The following is a 23,086-nucleotide window of genomic DNA, read 5'->3' on the forward strand; positions in this document are numbered from 1 at the left end:
TATTCATGATCAGTTTTCACAATCAGTGCCTTTTGAGTACTATAGCAGTAGAGTTACAAATACATTGATTGAATATTTCTGAGTTAGCCAAGCCCAGGTATGTCCCACTTTCTCACAGATTGGATAAGGTGCCTGTGATTCTTTCATACTTGCCACACGCTCTTAGGCAGTGTTACAGCCAACAACTCCTCCCTTTTGTATAAATTAGGTTTTTAATGTTGGGCATTAAACCTAGACACCTGTATTAATTTCCCACCTCCTTTTACATCTGCTTGCTTTTCCTTAAGACTGCTTTCTCTGTGATACTTAGCTCTTCTTTTTCTCCTGCCTGCAGTGGTGACACTCTTTAAATAAGTTAGATACATATATGTTACTTTTAGGCCTTCTCAATTCCAATGTCTGAAGAGACAGCGCTTTGATGTGTGAGTTGGAAGGGCATCATGCCAGCACGGAATTTGCTTTCCGTATGCTTCAGATTGGTGGTGAGAGATGCAGAAATACAACTAGCAGATAAGAAGTCTCATTTCAGCTTCTTTATTACTCTGATTTGGAACTGATGGGATCTGACCAGCAATCCCAAGCACATCAATATAGCCAGAAATAGGGTGCTCCCATCTTGTTTCTCTTAATCTTTTCTTTTCTTTAGTAAGTGTTGGATCAGAAAGGTTAATCTGTTCTTGATTCCATGGGTCGTGGAAGGGTAGAATTTAGTTCACATTTCTTTTATAGTTGACCTGTGTTAGGGATAAGGAAGCTAAAAAGTGGGGAGTACAGTAAGTGGAAATGATATCTACCCCTACTGTTTTTAAAGAAAGAACCACTTCAACACTTCTGTGTTTCAGCTGTTTTAAATGGCCAGTGAGAACTGGAAATTCAGTAATCTCTCCTAGTATTTTGTACTCTTATTTATGATTTTATGTTGGCTAAGGATGTTTCATGTTCTGTAGGCAAAGCCTAAATAAAAAGTGATTTTAAATGCATCAATTTAATTAAAAGGCTACAAGTAGCGTAGGCACTCCTAAAATGAAATCAACCTTGTTTGTATTAATTTAGGTTGTTTACTTGGAAAGGGCCTAAACTGAATCTAATAGACAGAGTTTAAATTTATCCAGTGTACTTTCTGAGTATTAAATAGGAAGACTGCCTAACCTTTCACGCACATTTTTTCCTTGCGATTTAAGAGGCAAAAGTTATACTCATGGAGACCTGCAAAAAGAGGGGGCCATCTAAAGCAGCATCAACAAAATAAAAGATTCTTTAAATTCCCAACTTAAGATGATGAAACCAATCAAGGGTAGAGCAAATGTTCTTTCATGTACTCTTAATAGAAGTAACATATTTTAAACCTAAACTATTTCAAAGCTTAGGGAGTATGAGGTCATACACTTGTTTTCCTGAGCATAATTTTCTTCTCTTCACCTCCTGTCATTGCTTGCACCCATTCCTTAATTCTAAAATAGGAGAAGGACAGGAGTAGACCAGTAAGGGGGATAAAAAGCACTTGGTTGTGGTGGATGGAATAAAAAAAGAATGGAGGAATAGGTAAAAGAATGAGGATATATACTAATAGCAAGGATGCAGCAAGGAAAATGGCACCGGGATTGTGTCTTTTGTAGTGCACTTTGTCAGAATCAAATGAGAAAGAGCACTGATGATAGCCCACTTTCCTAATTGCTTTTGGTTTTGGTCCTAAACGTTCAGGAGTCTGGTGGCTTCCATAGGAATAAGACAATCTTTTTGTCTGGAAATCATAGAGATAGAAATACAGAGAGCTTGACTGTTCAGTCATCAAATCTTGATTTTAAACCCATAAGTTGGAACACAAAAACTGTCAGAATCCTGAAAGACAAAATTGTTAATAACTTAAATGCTCTAAAGTTCTTCCCTACGTAGCAGTTGACCTTTGAGGAGTTTGACTGCTTACTCAGATTATTTCATTAGTATTTGCACATTGACTTCCTGCCAAAAAGTCAATCTGCTTTTCCTTTGCATAGTTTTGTTATTTTGAAGGTCTTCAGCTGTGGAATAAAATCCGCTATGTAAAAAAGAGCTGGCAGAGTTGGAAGCTTTCCAGTAAAAGCTTTCCCAGGTTAAACTCTGGTGATGCTGAAACATTACAAGTGTTTTATGTGGCCTCTTTTCCCTTGTGCCTTACCTAACATAGCTGTTCCCGAAGAAGGGCAACAGTTAGTTTTAGTTCCCACTGCCCCCGAGAGAATGTCCTGCTTGTTATTTACAAGACAGAATTTATACATCATTCGGACTTGGGACTGGGGTTTTGTTTTCATTCTTTTATCTAGCTCAAAACCGTCTTTTGAAGATATTTATGATGAGCTTAATGATTCCTCTAACAGAGTTGATTACTTATGATGTACATCACAGTATGGTTCTCATATCATATTTAGATGCTCAGCATTTCTACATTGTTGAAGACACTTATGCAAGCTGTTTAAAACAATCTGTAAATGACAATGAAAAAAGCACAAAGAAAGGCTATCTGTGTCAGAAAGGGCTGACTCAAGAGCAAATGAGCTATCAGAGGGCCATCAGGGAAATGTCAATTCCCTTCTGATGCAGGGTTAAAAAGGAGGCATATGGATGTACACCATCTCTTCTTTTTTCCCTGCTTCTCCTACTTCCACTCTGAAAGGCGAGGAAGGCCAAAATGTCACCTGACAGAGCTGGATGGAGCTAACAACTTTCTCCAGGTGGCTGAAGATGCCTGAACTATGAATGTCCTATTTCTTGAGCATACAGGGCTGATACAATTATTTATTTTTTTTATGATGGACAGATGCTGATGAGCCAGTCAAATACCTAAAGCCTGAAGAATGAAGGTATGTTTTATACCTTCTTATTAGACTTTGAGTTCTATCCTTTGCTATATTGGCAAGGTCTGCATTTCGCAAGGGATAGACTAAAGTAATTCTCATGTTCCAGTCCAGTGGAGTAAACAAACAACTACATTCTGCAAATGTTGCAGACTTGGGATCTGTTTCAAGGAAAGCCCAATTAGAAGCATATGAAGGCAGCCTAGCCTGTCTCCCTGGGATAGGGCATGCATGACTGTAGGTATTTATCTAGTGCCTGACAGGATGGAGTTCTCCTCCTAATTGGAGCTTTTGGATGCTGCTCCAGCTTAACTGATACTGTGCACAGTAAGTCAGCACAGCTCCACTGATCTCGCTAAATATACATCTGACGTGCACTAGCTGTAGGCTGTCTCTTCCTTGAGATGAGAGCTGGGGGCCTTATTTTGCTCTGCAAGTAGTAAGGAACTTGAAGCAAGAAGTCATTATTGGTACTCTCAGTTATTCCCAGGTTAATAGAGTACAACCCCTGGCTCAGGAGATTCCTAAACCTCTGTCTGCAATGGCTGGAAGGTTTGAGATGAAGGATCTCTCTTGGCTAGCTATTTTCGTATTTTTTTTCAAAGCTTTTGCTGATGGCTATTACTGCAGATCAACAGTTCTGAAACTTGTTTGCCTCTCTTTCAAATGCATCCAGGTTATGGGCTGAAGGGGGATAGACAGCTCTGAGAATCATTTGCCAGAGAAAGGATGTCAATGTGAGCAAGGACAGTCCATGGGTGTTAGGGCCTTAAAACTTAAGCACTGGTTCACGGTTTTCTCCTATTGGGACTACATTCAGGACCCTTGCTAACAATCAGTGACTCAGCAGAATGTGTTCCATCAGCTGTTGTCCCTGGTCCTGTCCTTGCTGAGTGCAGTGCCTGCCCCTTTCCTCGAGCTTCTTGCAGCTGCTGGTCCATGTGCTCACTTCCCTAGGTGTTTCCCTCTCCCACAAGTTCCTCTGTAACCTGCTCTTAAAGGAAGCATTCATCTCATCTACTGGTTGCTTCCCAGGTTATTTGATCTGATCTGTTGTTGTTTTTGCTTTCATGTAAAGTGCATTACTGTTAATTATGGTGCTAAATATTATGCATATTTGTAAGCAGATGTATACCATGTCACACACATGCATATATTTACATGTAAGTGTGATAAAAATGGAATCAGCATCTGGGAAAAACAGATCTCCTTCATTAGCTTCAAATAAGTTAGAAAGCCTGCTTGTTTATCAGATGAAGTGCTCTGGGCAGGATTTCAGTACCTGCTGTAACTGGGACTGGCTGGCTGGGTGAAGACAGCTGTACTGGGGCTAGGCTGGGGAGACGAGAAGACAGTTGGTGCAGAGGAGACTGTGCTTGAATGAGGAATGGGGAAGGCAGAGAGAAAGGAGAAAATTAGGTCTGCAACAGGTATTGCAAGGAGAGGAAAGACCTAACTTTGTGATCACGTTGGTAGATACAAGAATGATGCCATTTGGTAGAGTTTTCTTTCTTTCCTTTTATTTATTTATTATTTAGTTTTCATCTAAAATAAGAGTAGGGGAGAGGCAAGTGAGGAATTTATACACTCTCACAATCTAAAGTTATCTTAATACTCCAAGTAAGAAATAACAGAAGTATTGTTGCCTGCACGAGGATTACTAGTTTAGCACTTTCTCATTTTATTGCAGAGGTTGCAGGACACAGTGAATAAAGGAGCGGACTGCAGAAAGAGGAAAAAATAGTCACATAGGAATTTAAGTCTTCTCTAGAGAATAGGATTTTATCCCTGTCTCTGCCAGAGTTTGTGTTGCTTGGCAACTCACTTTAATCAAACTTTTCAAGGGTGGTCACTAATTATATGTTTCCTCTTTCCCCTGAGGCCCCTTTTGCAGAAGTGCTGAGCAGATACAGCTAAAGGAGGTCAATGGGAGAAACGTTTTGTATGTATCAAGTGCTGTGCAAGTCTAAGCATGGAAAAATTGTTCACTGAGGCAACAAATTGGCTAAGCAGATGTGGGGAGTATCTTTCTTTGACTGTAGCATTAATTTGTAGAAAAGGGGGACACCACCTCTTCAGGAGTGCTCAGGAATCAAATATTTTAGAAGTTTGAATCATGTATTTAAGAAAAAAAAAAAAAAAAAAAAAAAAAAAAAAAAAAAAACCACGATACTTTTACCCTGAATTGCTAGGAAGACTATGACTGAAGTGGCCTTTCATAACACTGCTAGGTTGGCTTCAGATAATGATGAGCCTTTGAGGGTTTTCTTCTACACTGAGAGTCTAACCAGCAGCCTTTCTATCTCCATCCCAAGTGTAAGGTTGAGAAAAATAGTCTAATAGCCATCCAAAGAAAAGCATAAAGCAAAACCAGTCCTCTCCTTTTAGGCAGCTCTATGATTTCGAGAATTGCCCCCCCTTAGTTTCTGCTAACTTACCTAACCTAAGAACCACGAGGTTCTTACATAATTGCTAGGTGCAGATCTGGGTTCAGATCTCATTCTGTTGAAGTCACTCTACATTCGACCAGACTGCAGTGGAGGAGGAAGGGATCAGACTCTTAAGAAGACAGTTTTTGCTCTCTCTACTGAACGAGGCAATGCTGAGAGCTATTAGGGCTTTATAAGTGTAGCGATCCTCTTGTCCATTGTGATTTGGAGTGAAGTTTGGAAATCTCTTCCTTCCTAAAGACTATCTAGGTCTTGTAATGCATGGAGGATTGTTAAAGAATTCCTATACTAGCCTTTTAATATCAGCGTGGGTAGGAGGTTAAGTAAAATATCTCACCTTTGAATCCATTAGGAGTGATTGTGGTTCTTAAAGCCTAGAGAAATATAATTAATTTAAACAGAACTTTCTGTAGTACCTTTTGCTCAGGTATGTCAAAATGCTTTCCCCTAATTGTTGCAGAGCATTAAAGAGTTGCTGCTGCTCAGAACCCTCTTTGAGTAAGTCAAAGAGTGGACTCATATCTCACTGTTGAATCAGTGTCACAGGGCTTTGCACTACATTGCACAGAAATAATTTCCCAGACAAACTATAAAGCAATAAAAAGACACCTTGAGGGTTTTGAGGCGTCTAGGTCCAAATCTTACATTGTTTTTACTGCAGATTTACGTGAGATAAGGCTGCACACAGCTAGTTGGTACTCAAAGATGAAATAGTGTAAATGACACCAGTTTTATATTGCATTAGTTAAACCCAACACAAATGTCTGTGCTGGCATTTTAAGTTGATTCTGATCTTGTGTATGTTGATTTAAGGTTGTGTTTATAGCTGGGATGCTAATCTGACTAGTACTGTACTAGTTTCTCTTGACTGATGTCAGATGAGTTCCTGTAGCTTCTGGGTTTGCAGATTAACTTATTTGAGAAACAGTGCCAAGGAGGAGAGTAGGGGGTGTTAAATTATGAAGAGGCAGCTTTTATGCAAAATGCCTGTACGTGGGGGGAAATTGTCCTAAGAAAATATGCCAGTGCATGTCCTCCACATCATTTTCTAGTGCCAAACCTCATTTCACTACAGCACTTGTGCACGTTATACATGTACTGCACTAAATTCAAGAACATGGCTGAACACAGATGGAAGGAAAGTGGTGGTGGTATTTCAGCAGGTGTTTGGAGTTTGGGCTTTAACATTTTCCTTAATTAGTCTATATCTAGTATTTCTTTGTCTTCTTCTATACTTGGGATGAATGAAAAGTTGGTTGGGGAAGAAGAGAAAGATTAGCACTTCAGATCAGAAGTGACATGATGTGAGAACTGTTGTGCTTTTTGAGACAGTTAAAATTTGCTCAGCTTCTGGATCACCTTGACACTTATTCCAACTGCTGTAGTGTTATCTGTGGATTACCACTGTGCTGAACAGAAACAGAACAGTTACAGCCTAACGTTTTAATGTGCACTTAGCCTCTGATCTGTGACAAGTCTATAATTGTGAATTAAAAATCCTTTAAAGATGTATGATGAAAAGTGATTAGTGATCACTTTTAGATTATTGAGTTAATTTCCAAAATGGAATCCCTAATCGTTTGGGTTTTTGTTTGTTTTACTTCTCAATAGTATAGCTTGATTGTCCACAAAACCTTAAATGTTTGGTTGTTTCTTTCTCTTGTACATAGAATAGCTAGCAAAGAATTAAAAGAAAGGAAATGTTGATATCCCAATGTGGTAAAGATAGTTTGCTAAATGTCTGTCATAACAAAGTGTAGTTTCACTCATGCCAAATTCACCAAAAAATGTTGCAATTGTATTAACTCAATCCCACCCAAAGGAGAAAATTTGTTCCTTTATTATGAGCTGTTTCTGGGGTGGGGAAGAGGGAAAGGAGTAGATCTTTCAACTCAAATTGCTGTTATCCCTACAGAGACTGCTAGGATAAATATTGCCCTACAACAACTGTTTGTGTAAATGTTGACAATTCTTGGATTGTCGTAGAAGAAAAGTGTATTTTAAGAAAGCATTAACCTAAAATTGATTATTTTTGTTTAAGTAGTCTTCTGTTCTTGGGGAGTAAATAGACCTCACTTACTTCTTTAATATCAGAGGTGGTTGTTTTATTTACTATCCTGACATCTCCCATACACTCAGGCTACCCTCTAATGGCAGAAAATAATGAAAAGAAATGGTGACTGTTTGTAAAGTAAATACACACCACTGGGCAAGCCCCAGTGCCACATTCTTCACTTCTGCCTTGGGTTGCAGTTGGGGAAATCGCAATTAAAGAAATCCAAACTCAAAAAGAAAGATGATGATACAGATGGGTCTCCCTTCAGATGTGTGTTCTGGAACTCTATTCAGAGCATATCTGAAGTAGAATAATTCCTATCAGTTTAAATCTTGTAGAATGGGCCTAGAATAAGCTGCTACAAGAGCACCATTTATCAAAATGTTGTGTTCCGCAGAGCACTGTGTCGGTCTTGTTAAATCTTGTTAATCTTCACTCATACAAGAAATCCCTTTGAGTTACATGGGCTGCTTGCATTACTGCGAGTTATAGACTCAAGCTCCTTATGTATATTGATGTACCAGTAAGAAGACCGTAAACATGCCTGATTTTCAGAACCAGGAGGTGAAGGCAGGGCTTTGGCAAACACTACAGACAGGAGATGCTTACAGTAAGGATTTGTCCTAAGTTCTGAAGTTCCATAGAACAGTTTAAAGCAGATACAGTCACGATTAAGCTGTCTGTTCTCCAGCTAAACAATGAGGTCTCTTAAGCTCTTGAACACTGGTGGTTCTCTGTGTTTTATGCTGTTTCTAGCATATGACCTCTACAACTCTTTGGTGCTGCAAAAAGTACAAAAAATAAATAAGAGCAGTCTTATCAACATATTGCTGCACAAAGTTGTGTTGGGGAAAAAACAAACAGATGCCACATACACAGTACCATAAGGATTTAAGAAAACACATGATTCCTTTTAGGTATGTGGCTGGATCAACTCCAAGAATGTATGGAAGGGTGGAGATCAGTCTGACTAAATGTAAAATAAGTTGGCATCTTCTGGTACTGTGGCTCAGTTGTCTGTGTAGCTGAGAGAAAACCTGGCACCGTAGCATGGCAGTTGCAGTGAACCTGTCCTGGTATGAAGCCGAGAGCTGGATAAAGGACCCTGGTGTAAGATCCTTTCCATGTATCCAGTTTTGTCATCCAATTTTGACCCTAGCATCTGTCTAACAGGGCTCAAAATCAAGCTTACGGAGTCAGTAGTATTGTTCGTTGTGTAATTGTATGGTCACCCAGCCAGATGTAATGGACTTTGATTTGTGTGCATTATTCATCAGCCCTCACTGCGTTTCCCTGGTGGCTAGCACAGAGTTTTCACTAACAGCTCGGCAGGCATTTGTGTGAAGGGAAGAACTGTGGTGTGCAGCATTCAGCCAGTTTCTCCTGGCTGCTGCTGTGATGATTTTAGTATCTGAGACTGATGTCAAAATGTCTTTTTTTTTTTTCTGGGGGGGGGGCTACAAACAAGAGTTTCTTTTTGTTAGATTAATTTCACTATTCCAAATATCCTGGCAATCTCCCGGATAGTTTGCCTAACATTCAGAAGGCTATTGTAAGTGGACTTAGAGTTTATAGAGTAGCTGAGATGTTACATATAAAACTTGGTGTGTTCTAGTGAGAAGAGCAAAGGGCTGGAATTAACTTAGTTCCTCCAGTCTGACTTCTGGTAGCACTGTCACTGACTTCCACAGGCATTTCCACCCAGCCCGTATCTCTTTGTGCTCCTTACTGCCCAGGCACAGACCAGCTCTAATCCTGCAGCTGTAGAGCCAAGTTAGCCTGGTACTGCTGACAGGCAGAGCTGTCTGCAGCTGCTTGGATATCTGTGCCGTGTGTGACTGCAGGCAAATCCTAGTAAAGGCAATGTCAACAAGCCAGTTGTCAGCAGAATGTGGTTGGTAATTTCCTTTCAGGAGTGCAGACGCTTTGAAGTGGGCACGCTGCTTGGCCGCAGCTTTTTCATCTGTACCTGCAACCAATTCTGCATACATAAATCAAAGGCTTAAGTGACAGGCTGAAACACAGAGAAAGAAGCAGGTACAGGACATGAGGGCCTGTTTTCTGTTAGATGCTATGTTTATGGACTAGGTCTGTAGTTGTGCATATCCTACTGTTCTGTTCCCATCTCCAGTGCTCAGTATATGTGGAAAGCTCAGCAGGCATTTATTTGTGCATAATCAGGTATGGGATGTCTGTGTCTCCAGGGTATGTAGTGTTTTCTGCAGGCAGCTGCATAGAAGAATTTGCCAGCGTTACTCTCAATTGTTCTTTGAAGCATTCACTGATAAAAATTTAAAATAATAAGGATCTTAACTGAAAGAAGGAAAGCTTCTCTGAATTGCCTTGCATTTGAGGATGTTTTTCCCTGTCTCTGGTATTTTGAAAGCTGCTGTTCTGGGGCTCATGGGCTTACTGCTAAGGTAGTATGTTACTTTGTAGTACTGTGCTGTGGTTGAGTTTAGGTGGAGATTTAGTGGGTATCTACATACATCAATAAATGGATAACTGTTCAGCATGATTATAAATTAAATGATGAGGGCAATGAGTATTATCGATGGACAGATTTTCCTGTACTGCCATCATATTCAGTAGTTTGCTCAGTAGGTGGTGGGCAGCTGGTGTTTGTGGCTGAGCTACTGGGATGATCCCATCTGCAGCTTGTCACCAGTTCTGCCCCATGGAGTGTGAAGGAGGCAGGGCTTTCACAGCTCCTAGGATTTCCTTCTTTTTTTTTTTTTTTTTTCATTTCAGTCAAGGTCTCAGCCAAAGATGAAACACAGAGCAATAACAAGGTTTAGCACAGAAGTAGACCTTGAGAAGTTTTCAGAATAAAGGTAAATATAAATAAAATATGGAGGAAACCTGGGTAGCAGATGCAATACTGTCTGCTTTTCAAAGGACACTGGAAACTGCCAGGCATCTCTGCTTCAGATATGCAAGGCCAATGAGATGGGAAACATACACATTTAAAAGCTACAGCTTCCATTTCCAGTCCTGACTTGGTTTTGTCCTCACTAAAGAAAATTCTTTCCTCTTGCTACAGGCAAATATATAAGACTGTCTGAAACTTCTGTGGGTTTTGACTTGGAAGAAACAGGAACACACAGATGAAAAGAAGGAAAGCTAGGAAATCCCTGATGAAACCTTTGCAGTGGCATGTATGGATGTATTTCTCCATACAGTTCTCTTAAACTAAATATATTTTTTGAATTCTTACCTCTAGTGGTTTTTTTTCTTTTTCTTTTATCTTTGTCCAAAGTCTCATCTCTCAAAGACAAGGAGAGCAAGCTGTGAACAACAGAGATAACCAAATGAAGGTTTTTTTTTGTTTTTGTTGTTTTTGTTTTTTTTTTTGCCTACCTGGGATTTCTACATCAAAAATTGAGAAAGCGATTAAAATTCTAAAACAGCAAAATGAAGCAGGTACAGGCATTGCAGCCAGTGTGAAATGTCTTCCATCTTAACTTCAAAACTGAATGCGAGGCAGAGGAAAACAGCAAATCACTGCTTTTGACTCATGGCTGAAGAAGTGGCTGAGGAGGATGCATAGGGGACACCTTTGCAAGGACCAAGAAGCCAAGAAATTTAGTAAGGTTTGGAAAGATAAACTGTTCTCTACTGTCACCTAAGGTAGACATAGCTGCATCATTTCTAGCCAAGTGTATTGTTGCTTGGAATAGGGTGGTTGTTGTAAATGTTTCTTAAATAACAGAATAGTAGCGGAGTGCCAGAATAATGCTGCTATCTCAGGAATCAGTCCAAAGAGGGGGAAGGGTACGACTTTGTCCAGCATCAGTGGATAAATACAACTATGGACAGATGGATGATAGAAGTAATCTCTGAGGGATATTCCACAGAACTGCAGGGAAGCAAAAATGGTGAGGAGAGGCAGAGAGAGTGATTTATCTTCTTTCAAGATTGGGAGCATGATGAAGTTTAAAAAAAAAAGTTTCTATTTTCTTGACTCTCCATCATTTAGGTTACAAGGAAGTAAGTGGATTGAGGTTTTGATGACACTACTTTATTTTCTTCTCTACTTTACTAAGTTGCCTCTGGTATCATAAATTTAATTCATGCAAAGTAAGTTAATGCTGTTGATACACAGTGTTCATGTTTGTCTTGTGGCCAGGTTAAATACTTCAGGCATTCTGAGCTGTGCACTTTGTTTTATTAAATGATTTGGGGTTCATTAATGATGTAGTGGGTAAGTATACTCTCAGTTTGTGACCTTCAATACCTTTTTATGATGCAGGGCCAGTCTTTCCTTGCTTTTCGGGGTCTCTAAAAATCTTTTCTTGTTCTGAGTTGCCCTTGTATCTCACAAGCAGATATCTCTCTTCAGTCCTTTTTCTTGCCTCCAGTAATATACACTGATTTTTCACAGTCTTCCAGGAATGGAGTGAAGGAAATGTATATATAAACCCTGTATTGTTAACATGGGCCTTGGAGTTTTTGACAGTTTGCGGCATCTCAATGTTTGGTTGCACACAATTAAACCCAATGATCCTAACCCTTTTTGGCAGTTTAAAGGGAATTTAATGAATTCATTGCTATTTAAGACTCTTCTACTCTTGTCATGTGTAGTGATGGTGATAGGCATAAACCGGGCTTTTCTGGAAGTCTGCACGATGTAGAAGCCTTATTCTGAGCAGATCAAAATCTATGTCAGTCTGAAACAATACTTTATGTTGAAAAATACTTCAAAATCTTTTTAACGCCACTGAAAGAACTTATGGTATAATCTACTACTCATTGGCATAAAGGCTGTCACTTTTAAATTCAGAAAAATTACATAGAAAGTTGTGAGGTTTTTTTTTTGTATTCTGTTAAGAAATGTCTAGTAACTGTAACCAAGAACCACTTTCTGCTAAGAAACTAATAAACTGAAGTGGTGATGAAGAGCAATTGCAAGAAAGTCACATTATGATGGGTTCAATTTTCTGTTTTGATACCACTGCCTGAAATGGATCCATATCTTGGCTTATCCTCTGACATTAGGTTTCTTCTTGATGGTGGCAAAGCTGTTATTATATGGTCAGAAAAACATTTTTTGACTTTCTGATCTCTGAAAACATCAGGACATAAGGTTTAAGTGCTGAGGATTTCAGTAGTCCAGTGAGCTGTGAGATGATCTGGATTAGTGCCCTGACTATCAACCCCAGTATGCCTAAAAATCTAGGTCTCTGAATCCAATTCAGCGTAATCAGAATAATTTTGCCTCCCCTCTATTATCTTTTGAATGACATTGTGTTGTTGCAGTTGTTTATATGCAGCTTTGTTAGCCAGGAGAACACGACTCCTCCCGTCTCAGAAAAGTGCATCATTTGGTATTACCTGAAGTTAGAGTAATGTGTGTGTTAGGCCTACAGAGTGTCATTTATAGTTCTGCTAAGTTTTCAAGGGTGATTAAAGGCAGCCTTCTTGCTTCTTTTTCAGGTATGTCCCCACTGTTAAGACTGTGGAAATATGTGTAATAGGACTGGTTAAGCATTTATTAATTCTTTGCATATGACGTAGCCCTCCAGAACATTCCCATATCACATTGTGGACCACAAGGTTTCATGAAGCTGTAGAATTCAGTGTGATATGAGGCTGCTGTGTATTCTGTAGGATCAAGCCCCTATTATTGATGCCATGCCATTTGTCTTGAGGTTAATTGGAAGACCTTTATTTTTACCCTTGAGTTTTCCTAAGCAGTGACAAATATTAAATTCTGGGCACAGCTCCCTCACGGGAAGAATGCTGAAGAAATCATTTTTCTTTACCATAGCCAAGGAAAAGAATAAAAAAAGATCTGCCTATGGCACTTAACAGGACGGTCTCTGACTGTTTGTTCTGTTACTGGTTGGTGACTTTATGTTTAGAGAGTACAGAGAGCAAGTAGGGTCATAAACTCGATGAGATGTCAATATCATGTGTGCTCCTGTGGAAGGAACTTAGTGGTTTCCTTTTAAAGGAAGCCCTATTAATTTAGCATTAATAATGTATTGAAGTTTAAAGGCTCAAGGATATTGAGACCATTGCTTTGAAGTTGCTGAGTGTCCCCAAACTGCATTGAAATTAATGGAAGTGGAGGGCATGCAGCACAATGTAAAGTAAGAGCTATTTCCGAAGTTAATATCACAAGATGTCTTGCTTCTTCTTACTACATTATTTTATAGAGCTTTTCAGACTTTGTATCTAGACATGATTAAGCAACTGATCAGAGAGAAACTACGCCATCGATCACAACACAGAATAGACTATGCTGTGTGCTGATACTCATAGAGGAAACTCTGGAAAATGGTGAGAGCCAAATAGTGTTAACAAGGTTTAGGACCCATGAAACCCTAAGCATGCCATCAGTGACTGTCTTGAAATGAAAGGTGCTGAGTCTCTGGCTTACCGTTTTGAATTTCCTGCACCGCTTACAAACAGTATTTTGTTCTAATTGCTGCAATAGAGCTATGTATTTTTCTCCTGCATTAATTTAATTGCTTTGATTTCTTACAGTAGTTCAGCTTTGATGCAGTTCTGACTCTAGTGCCAACCGTACCTCATTCAAAAACAAAGTGAATCCCATAGATACATCTGGGATCTGGGTAAGAAGAGGGTCACATCCAAAGTTGATAAGAAATTTCTGGGTAGAACCTTCAATACTCTGTCACATCAAACAAATCTGCTCAGCTTTCCTGGACAACACAGAGAGAGCTATACTGAAATCCTCTATTTCTTAACCCCTTCAGAAGTTAAAATTTACTGAAGGAAAATTAACCCCCCCAAAAAATATTTTAAAAATTGAAGCAAATAATATTAAATGGAACAGCATCTTAGCATTCCAGCCATTAATGCCAAAAACTACTTGGAGAGGGTAACATACTGTCTCTGACATTATGTGGACTTCATATTTTACACGTGCATTAGTCACATTAAAAGGATGTCTTTACAGGGATGTTTGATGTTTTACAACTGGAGTTAGGAACAGTATGCAGGTTTCATGTGAAATTGGGCACAGTGACATAAATTCACCCCGCAGTGCAATCCATCATTTCCTTTGGTATAGTTAGGTGCTCAGGGAGGAGTATGTCAAAGGGATTTCAACTTTTTCTCACTAAAAGCTTTAGATACAAGAAAATTTAATATTACTTCAATATATTAGAACTTAAACAACAGTTGCACGATTGGGCAAATACCCCTTTTGGAAAAGTGCTTATTACAAGTTAGGACCCACCACCCAAAACCATCTGTTTATACAGCTGCCATTAACAAGCACCTAATAAGCACTGTTTCATGTGATCCCTTCTACTAAATCCTGCCGTTTAATTTCTCAAACACAACAGGATGATAACTGGTATTACAACTCATGTTTACTGGTAGGTAAGTGGAAGTGCACAGTCACAGAACTGAGCTGAGCCTTACACACACATCGCACATCCTGCAAACCAGGCTACTGCCAGGTACTACCAAAGTCTTGCAGAGTTCTGGTTAAACAGTGGTGTAAGAAGAATGCTTTTCCTTTTACTCTGGGCTTAAGTAGTTGCAAACATCTTAGTTTAAGGTTCTTCAAGCAGAATTTAGTGGCTCTGGACACTTGGTGCCTCTCATCAAAAGCCAACTACACAGAGAGAGTAGATGCAGCTGTTAGCTATACTGCAATATAATGCCACGTAGTTTGTTACTACTGCCTGCATACATATCAGCCTGCTCATATGAAATCTTACCCTTTGGCCCAGGTTTTTAATTGTAGTCATACTGGAACACAAAATTACAATAAGTAGAAAATACAGAGAATAGTCAAGTCTCTGTGCCATAGCAGAGTTCCCATGGTAGTACTTTGCTTTTGCCCTCAGACATGATAAAAACAGGTCACATCCCTTTTGCCTGTATTGAATACTGTTTGCAATTCACAGCAGCAGTGAGAGCTTTTACACATGGGGACAGTGGAAGAAGGATTTATGGAATTGGAAAGTATTAACTTAATGAAAGAGCATTTGCATGTTTTCTGAGCAAAATGTTATCCAGGAAAAAAAAAATCTGGCATAGCTGATGAAAGCATTTTATTTATTGATCCCTTTATAATCCTTTGTTTTGTTTTTCCTCCCTCATCGTATGGTGATGCATACAATGTAGGCTGTAGTATTCATAAGCAGGCTAACCTTTCGTGTCCTGTAAGTATTCATTTATAAATGATGCTTTATATAGTGCCTGAAGTGCATGTGTTGTTAGGTTTGTTGTGTTTTCTTAATATATAAAAGGCTACATAAAATGTCTTAAATAATAGCTACAATTATGTACAGACTTGTTTTAAACAAAGTGAACGTTAATTTTAGAAGGCTGAATCTTAAGCTAATTGCATCTGCTTAGCTCCCCTGCTGTCTGGTCCACTTTAAACATGTCTATTCCATTTGCTTTAAGAGGCCTTTGTTGGTGTGAGCCAAAAGCTGGTACTTGTATGATTCAAGATGTCAAAAATGATTGTTTAGATTGAGCAAGTCTGTGTTCCATCCAGAATTTGGGCAACCCATCCTTGGGTTTAACAGTGTGCAAAAGATACATATAAAATGTAGTAATTAGAACTATGAATTTAAAATAATTACAAAGTGTGTACATTGTCTAGCATTCTGGAAATGGAGTTTAGGAAAAAAATATTAAACTACTTTTTCCACTTTTTTTTTTGTTTAAATATATATTCTTATGTATTTAATGCCAGAGCAATGCTGATCAGGTCATCAAAAGCAGACTGTTAAAAGAGAAATGTACAGAATGATTAATGTATCAATCAGAAGAGCTCAGATCAATAAAAATCAAATATAAAAAGGTTTCTCTGTAGTCCAGCATTTTTTATCTGGGTGAAATGGTAGTCAAGGAATGGAGAACTCTGATCTGGCAGGATGCTGCTGGCTTATGCTCAGGTGTGGACGGCATCAGATGCAAGCCATTCTATCTTTTGCTTAAATAAAGTAAATAACTAATAGTAGAATAACTTACTTATCTAATCCAAATAGCCATATTTACTGAGGGGTATTTTATTATTAATTATTGTGTTTTATATTGTGTTAGCATTAGCCATCCAACTAGATGAAGGCATCTCTGAATCTTCTTATGCAGGTATTTCAGCACCTGCATGCTGTATACAGCATCTGGGTACACTGGATACACTGTTATGTGATGATTTTAAAACAGTTTGACTGAGTACACAGCTCCTCTTTGAATCGTAAGCCTACAGGTTTTAACCAATAAGCTAGACATAGGTAGCTGTTGAGTTTATGTGGCATTGGCATCGTTTGGCGTTTGTGTTTACTGCACTGTAGTTGTAATATAGGAAGTGCTACTTTTCTATACATGGAAGTCACAAGGAAACGAAAATGCTTGACATCTTGCAGAGGTTAGCCTTTAATTTTACACTCCACATTAAGACAGACCTCCAATAACCTGACAAAATGAAAGCAACACGTCATTTCTGCTCTGAATAAATATCCTGTCTCCTCTACAGCAGCTGCATTGCAATAGGTCTGACATAATGGTGTTATATCCGCACAACAACTAATCTCAGATTCCAGTGATTTCAGTAGGAGGAAGAGAACACTGTAGCAAATGGAGGTCATTCCAATATCCTCTAGCACTTTGGACAAACGTGGCATTTTGGACCTTCCCTGCTAATGCAGAATACCTTGTTGATGATAACATAGCTGTTGCAGAGCTACCTGTGCTCTGTTCCAAACAGCAAAGTGTTTCTTTGGTTTAGCCTGTTTATTTTGATGCCTTAGAGAAACAAAGATGCATCTTGGAAACAAAAGGCACATAAAGGTTCTGTACAAGTTCCTACTCTGGGTATTTTGAAATCAGCAGTAAAAGCATAAGTCCCTGAGGTATTGGAAATGATTTATTTTACTTAGATACTTAACCCTCTCCGGTAACACAGAATTGCTTTCTAGGCCTTTTGCCTCCCTAGTATTTTGTGTGACAGGTCCTGCCAAAACAAAGGAGCTGCCATGTAGGCGCCTCTCTATTCGGGTAGGCACACAGGAATACCAGAAGCCACAAAGCGAGCATGCATGTCTCTTTATGGTCCTCAAGCAGGAGAATTGCAATGAGATGTACAATAGTTTCTCTTTAATTGAAATAAGAAGGATGTGGAGAGAATTCTGCTATTTGCAGTGTCATGAGGTGGCGCATATGAAGAATCCTTTTCCTTGGCAATAATTCCTAAGCCATAAGGTTGAACCTGTTTATCCAGGCACAGTGCCATGCTGTCAGATGGGCACTGATACACCAATTGTACAGACCCTGTGTTGTATGGGCATCAGGTGTAAGTGGCCCAGATAGGATTCCCAGCAAGGACTGTCCATATGTCTGTTCATTCTAATTTTATATTCCTTTGTTCCATTGCTAATCCAGGTATGGGTCTGTTTCATAAACAGAGAACAGCTTTTTTGCTCCTCTGATCAGACCACTTGCCCACTTTCAAAAGACAGGTTGGGTAATGGGTTAGGAGAAGTTCTCAGAAGACACTGTCTGCTTCTTGCCCTTACCAATCCCTTCTCCTTCTGCATTCAGAGGAATTAGAGCTTTATAAATCTTTTTCCTTAAGCAAAGTCCCTGCAGGATCAATCGGAGTAAATCTTTGGCACCAAGCTAGATTTCATATGCACAACAGAGTGAAAATCTATGTTCAGTCACTGTGCTGTTATTGCAGGATGTTTTACCTGAACTGGTATAAAAGGTAGAGGTTTCAGGGTTCAAGAAGTCTTGGCATGGCACTGGGCATCTCCCTAGCTCCTCTCTCAGAACAACATGCCTTGCTTCTCAATTTCCTCAGTGGCCTCAGTTTTCTGTGAATCAGGAGTAGCCCACCAGTGCTCTTGCTCTATCTTAGGCACTTCATATAGCTGTGGAAAAGCAGATTATTTTGCTTATTGCATTCCTTTTTGTGTGTTTCATTTTCATGTATATTGAAGAGATATGGATCTGGTATCTGGGGGAAGTGCAGAGTGATGCCAGGTCATGGTCTTCTCTGATAGCTGAAGTGATTGCACAGACATCCAATTATTTAGTACAAAGCTTTGATAATCTAATTTTCTTGCTCATCTCATGTAGTCTTTATTTCCATACTAATGCAACAGATTTTTAAAAATATGACAAAAATCTTAGTTTTCCTGATACTGCTTTGTGTGTGTGTGTGTTTGGCTCAACACAATGAAACAGAACTGCAGAGCTCGTGCCCTTTAATCTTGGTTTAAACTGAATACTGGACTATTTCTTTCAGACCTGGCACATATTTAGATGGGGAAAACCTATACGTTTTTCTGTTGTATATGTTTCTATAAATACTGACAAAGAACAGTTCCTTTTGAAAATTCTGGCCTCCCTGAAGTCTCCTTAAGTTGCCTGAATCTACATATGTACTTTTTTCACCCTTTTATAAAATGCAGCTGCCTCTGGTTGGCTGTACTAGCTTTAGATGTGTGTATCAGTAATAACTTGAATGCACTTTAATTTTCTGGGGAATTTTAAGTGGAAGAATAATTGCTGTGCTTTTTGGGACTCACATATTGGTGTTCTCTCCTATTGCTGAAGCATCCTGAAATCTTTAAGGCCTTCTGTTGCACATAACCATAAAAGTAACCTCTGTGAACCAGTGTTGGGATTCCAAAAATCACTGATCAGGCTGGGTATGAATATTTTGCTGCTCAGATATTTTGGATTGTGGGTTGGGATTTGCCATTTTCCAAATGTTCGTATAGTGTAGTCCAGCACAACAAAGCCAGACACAGTTTGAGTTCTCTACACAGTGATACAGAGGTTAAAAAGTGAAGGTAATGTCATCTGCAGAAAGCAAAGAGCACACAGTATGGCAGCCCTTTCAGTTTACCATGTCACCATTCAACTGATGGCACAAGTGCGAGTACTCCAAGGGGAAATCTACATCCAGAAGTACCCCATTCTGCTGTGTGCCCAGGCTTCTGGTAAGCAGAAATGGTTGGGCCTTCTGTCAGTATGTTTAATTAACTTCAGCTTTACTTTTGTTTCTGCAATTTACAGTCAGTTAAATCATAACTGTTATTTTGTTGCTGATAGAACAGTATGTAGTGGTCCTCATCTTTTATCCCTTTTAGTCTGAGTATCACATTCTCTTTGTAAGTTTTAATGATGACAACAACAATTTTATTATAATGTTGGAACTTTTCCCAGGGTAATTGTGCCTTCTGTATATAATATGTGATCTAGAAATGAAACTGCAGCAGAAAGCTGCTAAATCCAGCATCTTTGTAGCTGTGTACTAGATGTTAAAATTTCTTAGACCTAGTGCAAGGGATTGAAAGTGTCTGATTAAAAAAAAAAAACAAACACAACTAATAATACAAAAGCTAGCTGAGCTTTCTGTAGCTCAGTGAAAGAGAGTTGCTCTAAACATGAAGATACCAAGCAAAACACAAGTGATGGCAGAACATTTGCATATTGTCTGATCTGCTGTCTTATGGAAATTAACCAAACGTTTATCCGGCTGTGTCTGTATATGCTTTGAAACTATTATATTCTATATTTTTGTATTAATACTTTATATTTTAACCATAAGATTTGCTCCAGTGCTGATTTCCTGCAAGTCAAGCAGAAGCAATGACCTTATGGAGTGGTCAAAACCTTTCTACTCTTTGCTTCTCAGGGAATGTAGAGAAGTTATTTAAGCAACAGTCTCATCAGGGACAAATATTGTCCAAAGCTTAGATTATCTTTATGGCATTCAGAATATTGGTCAAAGAAAGCTTTTATTGTTTTAACTGCACTGTGCTATAGCTTACAGGATGACTGGGGTAGGGGACAACTAGTGGATGCTATGCTGTGGACAGAGAAGATGTCAGAAAAACCTCATCTTCCTGCCTGAGCAGTATAGTATGAACCAATGTTTGTAAAGCCATGGGTTACCCATTGCCATTCTGGTTTTGGAACTCAGGGCACGTGGGATGAGAGGAGAAACAGTTATAGATACAGCTGTTGCCTGCAGTTCACTCCATCACTTCTTCCTATTCAAAGTGAGAGATTACTGGAGAACTTGGGAAAGGAAGGGGAGAAACTGCTGCTCTGTCTACAAACTTGGGCTCTGATACTGACTCCCAAGAATGAGTGCAGCGCACTCTTTATCTGCATTTTTATCCTGTGTTGAATTTATGGTTGGCACAGAAGCATTCACAAGTGTTACAAATTCTCAGTTTTTATCTGAAATTTTGCATTTAGTGATCAGTTCTTCAGAAAGTATATTTTACTGTCTGAGAAACAGAGACAAGGTGCTCCAAGATACAGGCACTAACACAATTCAGTAAATTGAACAGACATCATTTGGGAACTTGAGGAATGGCTCCTCTGTTGAAGATGATATTCTATTTAGAGTTCCCAAAGTTCTTGTAATTAAACACTTCCTATGCGTTGTGTTAATTTTATGATTTGTTTATTTCTTTCTAGCTCAACAAAATTCACCAAAAATCCATGAGGGCTGGTGGGCTTATAAGGAGGTGGTCCAGGGAAGCTTTGTTCCAGGTAAGTGCATTTTAATTTTAATTACTTTATGTTTTTCCCCACTGGAATTAGTATAGTTGGGTTTGGGATGGGGTAGATTTTTTAGGTTTGTTTTTTAATGCACTGCAAAGATGTGAAGTACACAGGTAGTCAACATATCGTCATTAAAGGTAGAAAAGTTTTAGCAATATATCCTCTGAAGACTGTAGCTGTTTTCAGGGAAAGAGAAATTGCTTTGATGACATTCCTGTTTTCTCACAGTGAATGTGTTCTACGTATAGGAAAGACAAAGGGAAGACTGAAAAACAGGCCTGTGCTTATCTGATGTCACTTTTATCACTTTTAAACAATCCCATTTCTACAAATATAAGAGTATATTAGGAAAGCAACAAGCAACATAATTGAAACAAGAACCTAGCAAGCAAATTTCCACTGTTTTTTGTTTTCAAAACACGAAACACTGGGGGGAAAAAAGATGAAACCCTAACTTGGCTTCAGTAAGATTTAGTAAACTATTTAGTAAATAATCAGTGGGTACCTAAAAGGATATAAATGAGCAATGCCAACTGAATTTACCTGATAGAAGTGAAATTCAGGATAGCAATAGTCCAGTATTCTCAATACGGGTAGAGTTCCTCCAAAACATTTGTACCAGGAATCCTAATGATACATGCTCCTTAAATAACCTGTGCTCTGATTACTGATTAGGCCTTAGCTTGCTCTCTTCTAGCTCTCTCTTAACATTTCAGGATTCAAGCTGCCTGAGGTACTAGTTGTTCTTAGACAGATATCTTTTTATTTTGTTTTTGACCCTCATATGATACGTGATCTTTTGTGCTCCATTTCTGTAAATTATTTTACTCTTCCTTTCAAACAAAATGACTTTTTTGGGCCTTTACTGTTCCATTTGACTAGATGCTTCCACTAGAGGGGGCGTACAGGAAACTTTAGCAATGTTCATTTTCTATTCATTGCTTGCTCAGTATGCATTCACTGTATACTCAGAGACATTCACTGATTTTGTTCAATACGTTTTCAATGTGATTGAGACAAACATGTATTAATTTATTTATATTAGGTATGTATTATAAGTTGAAATAGCGCTTCGAGTTCTGTCCTGAATGCATCATAAAAACTTACATGATCTTTATTTCCTCAATGTACTAGCACTAGTACTTTGCCACGACACGAACTATTCCTAAGAGTCTGTTGATTTAATCTATCATAGATATTTTCACTGTTGTGACAACAGATACAATCTGACAGTCGTTAGAAATATCCAAACTGTTGATTATCTCGATAGGAATACTAGTGCAAATTAGATGAAATATTTCAATGCAGAAGTTTCTGGCATGGAAATTCATGAGAAAGCACATACAAAACTCAACATCTACAAGCCCAGAGCTTAATTACATATCGATGCAATATAAAGCTGCTTTTCAGGTTTACTTGAGAATCATTTGGTCTGTCAGACACTACAGCATGTTCGTGTTTAGTTCCTAATGTTAACAGTGGGGAAGAAAATCTGAAAATCATAGTAACCTTTGAAGAACATGTAAATGCTTGTGGTATTCCAGTCTTAATACCATGTGAAGTTTGGGCTTGGGAACGTGCTGAATATCCTTAGAAGAATCGGGAGGGAACAGTCATGACTCAGACATTCAAGATGGAAGACTTTCTAGACTAGTGCGAAGAAAGACATCCTTTCTGAAAGAACCTGGAATTACCCATGCATGTTAAATATTGGACTAACCTAGCATACATAATCAAGAATAATTGGTCCAGAAGGACTATCATGAATAGCTCACTGATATAGCCATGCAGAAAGTAAGGGTAATCTGGGGGCACCTTCCCTGCAGAATGTCGCATGTCTTTCAAATTCAACTCTACAACCTATGAGCTGCAGCAGAAGAGACAACTCCCACAATTTTTTACAGAACAAACAACTAATTCTTTTCAGCAACTTTGGAGTCTTTGACAACCACATTTAAAGCATTTCAATGATTTATTTTATGGCTATGATCTCAGACAAACACATCACAAAGGATATGTTAGTGCATATTAAGCTCATCCATAATGCTAGCAGGCACACATCAGATCTCACACGAGATGCTAATTAACACCTGAGAGATGATAGCTGATGGGCAGCCTGAGGAGCTATAGCTGAAGGTGCTGACTGGTGCGCACTGAAGCAAGCAGCTATAACCATGTGCAAAGATGTTTCCCTTCTGCAGCTGTTTGTCCTGTCCTTGTGCTGA

At 38.9% G+C, this 23,086-nt stretch overlaps 1 protein-coding gene across 2 annotated transcripts in view; it reads left to right on the top strand.

The window, feature by feature from the left end:
- CA10 (carbonic anhydrase 10) overlaps nucleotides 1-23,086 on the top strand; it is a 199,612-nt gene that overhangs the window by 16,604 nt on the left and 159,922 nt on the right. For both annotated transcript variants that reach the window (XM_032199757.1, XM_032199756.1), the window contains one exon: nucleotides 20,775-20,849. In XM_032199757.1, the coding sequence (XP_032055648.1) occupies nucleotides 20,775-20,849 (75 nt within the window). The remainder of the gene's footprint in view (nucleotides 1-20,774; nucleotides 20,850-23,086) is intronic.

This window comes from Aythya fuligula, chromosome 18 (genome assembly GCF_009819795.1).
Source record: "Aythya fuligula isolate bAytFul2 chromosome 18, bAytFul2.pri, whole genome shotgun sequence".
NCBI classification, from domain to species: domain Eukaryota; kingdom Metazoa; phylum Chordata; class Aves; order Anseriformes; family Anatidae; genus Aythya; species Aythya fuligula.